This window comes from Nicotiana sylvestris, chromosome 2, assembly GCF_000393655.2.
Source record: "Nicotiana sylvestris chromosome 2, ASM39365v2, whole genome shotgun sequence".
NCBI lineage: Eukaryota > Viridiplantae > Streptophyta > Magnoliopsida > Solanales > Solanaceae > Nicotiana > Nicotiana sylvestris.
Genome location: NC_091058.1, coordinates 76879864 through 76890268, shown reverse-complemented (window position 1 = coordinate 76890268; position 10405 = coordinate 76879864). Strand labels below are relative to the sequence as shown.

The window sequence follows — 10405 nt, the reverse complement described above, 5'->3', positions numbered from 1 at the left end:
TCAAGACTGTTGCTCATGCTTCTGCTTCCTGCTGCTTCTGCGTCGACCAAGAAGACCACGCTCATGCTTCTGCTTCCTGCTGCTTCTGCGTCGACCAAGCAGACCACGCTTCTGTTTCTGCTTCATCTTCTTCGTCTCCGTTGAACTCGAGCCTGAGCTCCCATGGCTGCTGGTCGCTGCGTCTTCAACAGCTCCCTTCTGCTGCTTATGTTGCTGCCTCGTCGCCTTTGTTCCAAAATCAAGCGGCTTCTGCTGCTCCTCCTCCATCACACGCAACCCACGTCGACCCCCATCCTCACGTCGACTCCAAGTCGACCATGCTGCCTTCTCCACCTGGAAAAAAAAAGAAAAAAGGGCTGCGCAAAACAGCCTTCTCGTCGTCTTCTCCGATCCAGTCGACCTCCAGTTCAATGGTCCGTTCATGGTCGTCTTAGGCGTCGAGTTATTTTGGTGCGATAATCGTTTCCGGACAGATTTGTCCTCATTCAAGTTCTTCGTCGTTTCGATCCGGTTAGTGGGTTTTGAGTTTCACTTTTGTCCGTATTTTGTTTTTGATATGCTCGAATCTAAAATCGGTATTCTTGTTTCGTTCGTGTTCATCGTTTTGTTAATTTTTCAGTTTGTTCATGTGAAAGTGTTAGTTTAGTTTTAATGTTGTTAGATTCAAATTGAAATTTAATTAATGTTGTTAGTTTAATTTTAATGTTATTTCTTCTTCGGTTTGTTTCTATTTGTTTAAAAGAATTCAGTTGTAATATAGAAATATGTTTGTTTAGTCATTTGGATCTGTCATGTTTGTTGTTTAATATAGATTTAATGCATGTTTATTCTTTGTTTGAAGTTCGTTTTTAATCCAGTAATTTAATGTGAGTCTGTTTTGGTTTTTGATTTGTTGATTTAGTTTGAATCATGTATTTTGTTGTTGATGCTGTTGTCTATTTGCTCATTTATTTTTTGTCTAAGTTAACCAGGATTGGTTCCCAATATGGTTAACTTATTCCCATTAATTTGAAGCTGTATGATTTAATCTGTGTTCATGTGATTTGTTGCTTGAATTTGTTTAGAAATTGGTCATATTTGCTGTATTTTGGTTGAAATCGATTAGGTGAATTGGTTATAGCTGAGGGGGTAGTTTGGTAAATTACAAAACTTTCAGGGGTAAAATGGTAATTTCAGTAAGGTCGGAGGGGTATTTTTGGAATTAAACATTTGTACAATTATTTAATATAATGGGGGACAAGACATAATGTAGTGGGGTGGGAATAATGTAATTATTTATGTTAAAGCATGGGGGACAAGGGTTTAAAATAAAAAAAACAATAAGTAGTGGGGACAAAGCATGCAATTGGGGAAATATTTCGGGTTGGGGATTCAAGACAAGTGTCTTGTTATAAATAGAGTCATTTGACACATTTTAAAAAAATGGAGACTAGGACTTGAACTTGAAAGACTTACTTAGAGAGAGATTTTTGGAGAGAGATTTGAGGAAGACATTCTGAAAATTTCAAGAGTGTTGGAGAGTTTAAAAAGAGAAACAAAAACAAAGTGAGAAACGAGTTTAGTTTCGGGTTTAATACACGTGGGTTTGAGTATGTTTGTGGTGATGTGGTTTGTTGCTGTTTAAGTCTTTTACCAACTTTGGGTTTGTTCTATCGAGCTTGCTTGATTTTCTTCAAATTTTTCTGGGTTTTGATTCTGGTTCGGATTGCTGCTGTTGGGTTGCTGTTGCGTTGCTGTTTATTATTGTTGTTGACTCCTCCTCCTTTTCTTCTTGTACTGCCATTTCCAGGTACACATTTGTACACTCTCGGTTTGAAGCGAAATGAAGTATTAACCAGGCTTTGTTACTGTTGAATTCCTCATGTTTAGATTTGTGCTTGAATAGAATTTTCCTTTCTTTGTATAAAAATGTAGTTGACTGATTAGTGAGTAATAAGGTTGCATATGTATAACTTCTTCATCTAATAATGTTAGTTTAAATTAATCAAAGACTAGTTAATTTGTTGTGATATTATGGTGTGTCAATCTCATGTTCTAGTATTATTAAATAATAGAATATAGAACGAAAGCAATCTTTCTTTGTACAAACTCGATTGCAATTTTCCATTCGCATTAGCCGTAAACTAATAACTAATAAGTTACGTTTTTTTTAGCATGTAATTAATCGGGAGATTTTCTTTTATTTTTAGAGACAAACTTAATAGAAAAATATATTCACTGTAGGTTTACCCTTTTAAATAAAAATGAGACGAGCCTCGCCAAATAAAACGCACAGATTGCGGGGCCCTCACAAAAATGTACGTGTTAATTACTTAGAACTCGGCATAGGCCGCTTAGCGAACTCCACGGCCTTACCCAAAATAATAATACGCTAATCGCTTTAGGCGCGCATTTTAATAAATCTTACCTTCTTAAACTCGGGTGCACATTTATGTGACCCAAATCTAAATTTCAACGGAGTCGAAATGTGTCTCTAATCACGGGTACATTGATTGTGACGTGGTCCGAGATGTATGTCCACGACGTTGCAAATTCCTTTAAAAAAATAAGAATGAGATGAGCCTCGCCGAATAAAAATACAAAATTGCGGGGCCCTCGGTAAATATTTGCTTTAAAATTGCTTAGACTTCGGGATGGACCGTTTAGCAAAATTTCACGGCCCTACCCAAAGTAAATGATACGCTAGTCGCTTTAGGCGCACCTTTAATAATTTAATCTTCTTAAACTCGGGTGCACATTTATGTGATCCAAATCCAAATCTCAACAGAGTTGAAATATGCCAACAACCACGGGTGCATTGATTGTGACGTGGTTCGAGATGTGTTTCCACGATGTTGCAATTCTTGATAAAAATAATAATAATGACAAAAGCGGTTAAAAGTTAAAATTCGCACATAGGTTTAATATGTATTAAATCAGATAATCAAGCCGAATATGACAGTTGACCGACCATGCTAGAACCACGGAACTCGGGAATGCCTAACACCTTCTCTCGGGTTAACAAAATTCCTTATCCGGATTACTGGTTCGCGGACTGTAATATGGAGTCATTCTTTTCCTCGATTCGGGATTAAATTGGTGACTTGGGACACCCTAAATCTCCCAAGTGGCGACTCTGAAACAAATAAACAAATACCGTTTCAATTGTCCTTTAATTGGAAAAACTCCTTCACCCACGCGGGGTCGGAAAAAGAGGTGTGTCACTCTGCCTCTGCATCATTTTCTAGAGACCTTGTCTTTACAATACTGCCCCCAACTGTTTTATACCCAGATGTTCATGGTACCGCTACCCTTGTCTCTAAGGCAAGGCGATTTTTCTTTAAAATCAAGCTTAGTTGTTTTGCACCTAGTATAAGTTTGTGTCCGTAGTGCTCATCAACTTTTCTCATAAAGCAGGTCCTGCTTAGGTGACCTTTTCAGCTCTTTTCTTTAGACACTTTTTTTGTCTTATCGAATAAGATCAGAGATGGATTCGTGCCTTCGTCAATGCCATATATGCCCCAAATTGTGCTCGACATTACGGGGAAGCTATAGCCAGTTTTGCAGCCCTTTCTTTGCTTCGATTTTGATGCAGGATTAGACCGAAGGGGACTCAAAGAAAAATTATGGGTAAAAACAGAATAATAATTGGAAGCGAAAAAGAACTGTGCTTAAACAAAAGGTGTCCCTTTCGGGGAATGGAATAGGGAGACTTATCTGGAGGTATGTGCCGACTTTAATGAATCATGACATGCATTTTGGACTGGATGCATGATTTGTCTGAGCTGTCTAATTCTCAAAATTCGCCGCAAATGTTCATCTTGAATTTGTCTTGGTTATGCTCATGCCGGAGAATCAAAGACCCTTATTCGGCTAGTAGCGCCCATTGCAGGTTTTCGCTAACTAACCTCTCTCATTTCTTTACTAACCATCACCTTATGGTGCCCATCTGGGTTTTCACCAATAAGACTAGCTCATTTCTCTGTTCACTATCGCCTTATAGCGCCCGTACGGTTTTTCACTGATAAGACTCTCTCATTTCTTTTTTTTTCCTTTTTTTCTCTTTTTTTTTCTTTTTTTTTATTTTTTTTGACTATGATACTGTATGAGGGAGGTTTCCCAACGTCTTTGGCATGGGGACTTCAATCATTCTTAAAAAACATCGATCAGAAGTTCTTGAAAGTTAAAAAGGCAAAATGAACCTTGAACTGAATTACAACTTTTGGAATCATTTTTACAGAGAGAAAAAAAATCGTGAAATAAAACAAACTTCTGCCCCAGTTTTGGAGTATTGGGAATATGGATTTTTTGTTCTGATGGGACCGAACCCAGGGTAAGGCTGCCTACGTATCCTTTCGGAATCAGGTCGGACGTAGTTCAATTGTTTAGATTTTTTTTACAAGTTCCAAGAAGTGAGAAACAAGGAAGACAAATACGGCTCAAAAGGATTAACAAAAAGGGTGACACCTATTTGGAATAGCGAGCGAATGATAGCCTTCGCCACTTCAATTTGAGAAAATGAATGCGTAAAAATTCTACAATGGGTATATATGAGACATAATATCTTTTGACTGCATCTGCGTTAATAGTCATGTCTGGTACCCGTCCTTTTTCATCTACCAAGTTCAAGGCCCCTTTTGGTAACACTTTCTTGATGATGTAGGGTCCTTGCTAGTTTGGGGCGAACTTTCCTTTAGCTTCTACCTGGTGCGGAAGGATGCGTTTCAAAATCAGTTGGCCTACCTCAAACTGCCTTGGGCGCACTTTCTTATTGTAAGCGCGTGCCATTCTTTGTTGGTATAACTTGCCGAAACACACTGCTGCTAGCCGTTTTTCATCAATCAACATCAGTTGTTCTAATCGGGTCTTGACCCACTCAGTGTCTTCAATCTCTGATTCCACAATAATTCAGAGAGAGGGAATTTTGACTTCAGCGGGTATTACAGCTTCAGTTCCGTATACAAGCAAATACGGTGTTGCGCCAACAGATGTGCGAACAGTCGTACGGTATCCCAAAAAAGCAAAAGGCAACTTTTCATGCCATTGCCTGGAACCTTGGATCATCTTCCTAAGAATCTTCTTGATGTTCTTGTTTGCTGCTTCAATTGCTTTATTGGCTTTTGGCCGGTAAGGGGTAGAATGGCGATGCATGATTTTAAATTGTTCGCATACCTCCTTCATCAAATGACTATTTAGATTGACTGCATTGTCAGTGATAATGGTCTTTGGGATACCAAAGAGACAAATGATGTTGGAGTGAACAAAGTCTACCACTGCTTTCTTGGTGACTGCTTTGAAAGTGACGGCTTCCACCCACTTGGTGAAGTAATCAATCTCAACCAAAATGAATCTATGCCCATTTGAAGCCTTTGGCTCGATCGACCCAATAACATCCATTCCCCAAGCAACGAAAGCCCAAGGAGATGGGATGCAACTCCAAAGGAGGCGAGTGAATCAAGTCACCATGAATCTGGCACTGGTGACACTTGCGAACAAATCTAAAGCAATCTCGCTCCATGGTAAGCTAGTAATACCCTGCCCGTAGAATCTTCTTCGCCAAAACATATCCATTCATGTGAGGTCTGCATACCCCTGAATGTACTTCACTCATGATCCGCTCTGCTTCTGTAGCATCTATGCATCTCAACAAGTTTAAATCTAGGGTCCTCTTGTACAGAATTTCCCCATTCAGGAAGAAACCACTGGTGAGTCGCCTTATAGTTCTTTTTTGATCTCCTTTGGCATGCTCTGGATATTCTCTTGTTTTCAGGAATTGTTTTATGTCATGATACCATGGTTCACCATCTGGTTCTGTCTCGATTGTATTACAGTAACCGTGCTGATTCCGAACTTGGATTTCTAGTGGATCAATATGGGTGTTGCCTGGATAAGGGAGCATCAAGGCTAGAGTAGCCAAGGCATCGTCTAGCTCGTTGTGAAACCGGGGAATGTATCTGAACTCGATAGATTTGAATCTTTTGCTCAAGTCTCGTACACATTGTCTGTACGAAATAAGTTTGATATCTCGAGTCTCCCATTCACCTTGGGCTTGCCGGATAAGCAAGTCAGAATCTCCCATAACTAATAGTTCATGCACATCCAGATCGATGGCCATTTTCAAACTCATGATACAAGCTTCATATTCTGCCGTATTATTAGTACAGAAGAACCGAAGTCGGGCCGTTGCAGGGTAATGGTGTCCAGTAGGTGAGATGAGGATTGCCCCGATCCTAACTCCTTTGATATTGATAGCCCCATAAAAATACATTTTCCATATAGGGTGATCATCTGGAACCACTTCCTCTATCGAGTCGACCTATTCATCCGGGAAGTATGTGTTAAGTGGCATGTACTCATTATCAATTGGATTCTCTGCCAAATGATCTGCCAAAGCCTATGCTTTCATCGCGGTGCGAGTGACATAGACGATGTCAAACTCTGTGAGCAGGATTTGCCATTTTACGAGCCTGCCAGTGGGCATTGGCTTTTGGAAGATGTACTTCAAAGGATCCATTCTGGATATGAGGTGAGTAGTGTAGGCCAAAAGATAATGTCTCAACTTCTAAGCGACCCAAGTCAAGGCACAACATGTCCTTTCTAAAAGGGTGTACTTAACCTCATAATCGGTGAACTTCTTGCTCAAATAATATATTGCCTGTTCCTTTCTGCCTGTTGCATCATGTTGCCCCAGAACGCATCCAAAGGAATTATTGATCAATGATAGAAATAAAAATAAAGGCCTACCAGGTTCAGGTGGAACCAGTACAGGGGGTTTTGACAGATAATTTTTGATCCTGTCAAAGGCCTTTTGGCAATCGTCCGTCCATCTGACAGCGACATCCTTTTTCAGCAACTTAAAGATGGGCTCGCACGTGGTTGTGACCTAAGCAATAAACCTACTGATGTAGTTCAACCTCCCGAGCAAACTCATGACCTCTTTTTTGTTCTTCGGGGGTGGCAGATCTCGAATGGACTTTGTCTTAGATAGATCCAAGTCGATGCCTCTCCGACTGACTATAAAACCGAGGAGTTTCCCAGTTGGGACCCCAAATGCACACTTGGCTGGATTAAGCTTAAGGTCATACCTATGAAGCCGTTCAAAGAACTTTTTCAAATCACACACGTGATCGGCTTGTGTCTTTGATTTTATGATGACATCGTCGACATATACCTCAATCTCTTTGTGCATCATGTCATGAAAAATGGTGGTCATGGCCCTCATGTAAGTTGCCCCTGCATTCTTTAAATCGAATGGCATGACCCTATAACAATAGGTACCCCATGGCGTGGTGAAAGCTGTCTTTTCTGCATCATCCTCATCCATTAGAATTTGGTGGTACCCAGTATAGCAATCCACAAATGATTGGATCTCATGCTTTGCGCAATTATCTACAAGAATGTGGATGTTTGGCAAAGGAAAATTATCCTTTGGACTTGCTTTGTTCAGGTCCCTATAGTCGACACAAACTCTAGTTTTTCCATCCTTCTTTAGCACGGGCACAACATTTGCCACCCAGGTGGTGTATCGGACAGCTCTGACCACATTAACGCTTAGTTGCTTTATTATTTCTTCTTTGATTTTGTCGCTCATGTCTGTTTTAAATTTTTGTTGCTTTTGTTGGACTGGTGGAAAACCAGGATACGTAGGAAGCTTATGAACAACCAGATCAACACTTAAACCCGACATATCATCGTAAGACCAAGCAAATACATCTTTGTATTCAAATAAAAGTTGAATCAAGATATCTCTCGTTTTTTGTTCAGTGTGAATGCTTATCTTCGTTTCTCTAACTTCTTCAGGACTTCCGATATTAATCATCTCAGTTTCATTGAGGTTTGGCTTAGGCTTATTTTCAAATTGTTCCAACTCTCTTTTTATTTCCTCAACAATCTCATCTTCCTCATATTCAACCTCTTGATGCGTTATTTCGATATTAGATAGATTTTCAAGATCTGGGCATGAATTCCGCATGCATGTCATGTTATTAAAGCCGGCATTAACAAAACTGAAATGAGAATAAAATGACAGGAATTAGGAAAAGGAAAAGATAGGAAACTTAATAGGAAACTAAACTGCATTTTATTGAATTCGAAAGGATAGAAGGGTTAACATCAAACAAACAATCATCCTGAGATATTTGGATTACAACCCTGAAAGTAACCCAGAATACAAAAAAGGAAGCTGCAAAAGCAGACTACCAAGACTCCTTCCTTGTGGGGAGAGAAGTTGCTTCCCAGTTGGCGAGCATGGTGTCTGGGTCAATTAGTTGCACAACGGCATGACTAGTGCATTCACCAGCCTGGATCATATTCACTTCATAAAACATCTCGCTGAGGTCATGGCAAATTTCATCAATGTTTGCATGCACCGAGGAATTTTGACCCTCTCGGAGTCGTGGCTTGACAAAAGTGTAGAAAATATGAGGGATAGGCTGTTGCAAGACCCATCCACTCTTTTTGCGGTGTTTGGATTTGTTTTTGTCTGCCTGTGTTGGCCTGAAGCCTAAGCCAAAAGTACCCCGATTTCCTAAAGAAGAAATAGGCTCTGAAATCCCTTGCAGTGATGCCCCCAAACCTTTTCCTGGCTCATAACCTTGTCTCATCATAACCGTAGCCACCATTACAGATGTGGCGGAAAGACAAGGATGCATAATGGGCTTTCCTTCCTCGACATGGTCCACAACAACCACTTCAAAAGCCTGATAGACAATGGACTCAGACCCTTCCTTGGCCACAATACAGGGGATTAACGGGTCTTTATAAACGGAAGACTCGTCTTCTCCATGAACAATAATTTCTTGCCCGTCATGTTCGAATTTGAGCATCTGGTGTAAGGTGGATGGCACAGCTCGGGCTGTATGGATCCATGGCCATCCAAGAAGAAAGTTATAAGAAGTGACCATGTCCACTACTTGGAAAACAATCTCAAAGTCCACCGGCCCAATCGTCATGGTGAGGTTGATTTCCCCCATGGTGTCTCTCGCTGAGCCATCAAAATCCCGGATGCGAACATTGCTGGGTCGGATTTTGTCCGTATTGATCTTCATGCTTTGCAAAGTAGAGAGAGGGCATACATCTACACTTGAGCCTCCATCAACCATGACTCTCTTTACATAATGCCCCTCACATTTTACTATCAAGTTCAACGCCCTATTGTGCCCGGCTCCTTCCTCGGGAAGTTCATCATCGGTAAATGAGATTCTGTTTACCTCAAAAAATCTATTGGCCATCTTCTCTAACTTATTCACTGTGGTCTCTTTTGAGATACGTGCCTCGTTCAGGACCTTGATTAGTACACGAGCATGCTCTTTGGAATGTTTGAGCAGAGATAGTAGAGAGATTTGGGCAGGAGTCTTTCTTAGCTGGTCAATGATTGAGTAATCCTGAGCTTTCATTTTCTTCAAAAACTCTTCTGCCTCTACTTCAGTGACTGGCTTCTTTATTGGAAATTGGCCTCCTCTGATTTGCTTGGCATTCATCAACTCTTCTGGAGAATAACACTTCCCTGATCGAGTCAAACCTCCAGTTTCCCCCACTTCCTCTATGATTTCCTTGCCTTTGTAGGTCATCATAGTTTTTTTGTAGTTCCAAGGGACAGTTTTCGTGTTTGTCACAGGGGATTGCATGGCAGGTTTGATTATGATCGGCTCTGTTATGCCATTCGCACCGCCCCGATTCTGCCTTGTGACGGGGTGTCCTCCAAGGACATACAACCTTGGTCTTGGAACATTGGAGCGAACCTCTAACCTCGAGACCTTGGGCACAAATAAAGTTACCTTTTTTGAGTTCGGGACGCCTTTCATAATCAACGGCACATCTCGGCTTGGTCGTACTTCCAGATTTATTCCTTCTTGAATTGCTCCCACTGCCATTTCTGTTTGGCCGACCGGCTTGTATTCCTGATCTCGGTCAATCATCCCCATGAAATGAACATCGTTGTGTTCCGGCAACGGGTTATTTGTCACATTAGGAGGGTCCTTGCCATTCGTTACTATAATTAATTTTTCAGAAATGAGTCTTTCTATGGTTCCTTTCAGAGTCCAACAATCATTGGTGCTATGCCCTGGGGCACCTGAATGATATTCACATCTCGCATTTGCTTGAAATCCATGTGAATTCGGATGCATATGGTGGGGAGAGATAGGTCCAATCATGCCCATTTGCTTCAGCTTCTGGAATAGACTAGAGTATGATTCAGCCAATGGAGTGAATTTTTCTGTCGACCTATGCTCTCGACCATAATCCTGCCTGGGACGAGCATTGTAGGGTGCCCGAAAATTTTGTTGTTGAGGTCGGGGGCCCCTTGGAGCTGGTGCCCGTACCTGATAATTGGGAGGCCGAGCATATGATTGAGCATTGAACACCGTACATTGTGGTGGGCCCATAGAGTATTGAGGAATTGGCGGGGGATAGTAATGTTGAGGGT

General features: G+C 41.0%; 1 protein-coding gene across 1 annotated transcript; it reads right to left on the bottom strand.

The window, feature by feature from the left end:
- LOC138885104 (uncharacterized) lies at window positions 1-10364 on the bottom strand. Its single transcript, XM_070166003.1, has 5 exons — window positions 8179-10364; window positions 7448-7985; window positions 5570-6295; window positions 4924-5295; window positions 1-333 (listed from the first exon to the last, which is right to left on the bottom strand). Exons 1-5 carry the CDS (start codon window positions 10362-10364, stop codon window positions 1-3), a joined length of 4155 nt encoding a protein of 1384 aa, XP_070022104.1.
- Window positions 10365-10405: the final 41 nt, after the last annotated feature.

Coding starts and splice junctions, on each gene's coding strand:
- LOC138885104 (XM_070166003.1), bottom strand. CDS start 10,364: ATGGGCCCACCACAATGTACGGTGTTCAATGCTCAATCATATGCTCGG. Junction 7,986..8,178: donor CCCACAAGGAAGGAGTCTTG/GTAGTCTGCTTT, acceptor TTCTCATTTCAG/TTTTGTTAATGCCGGCTTTA. Junction 5,296..5,569: donor TGAGTGAAGTACATTCAGGG/GTATGCAGACCT, acceptor TACTTCACCAAG/TGGGTGGAAGCCGTCACTTT.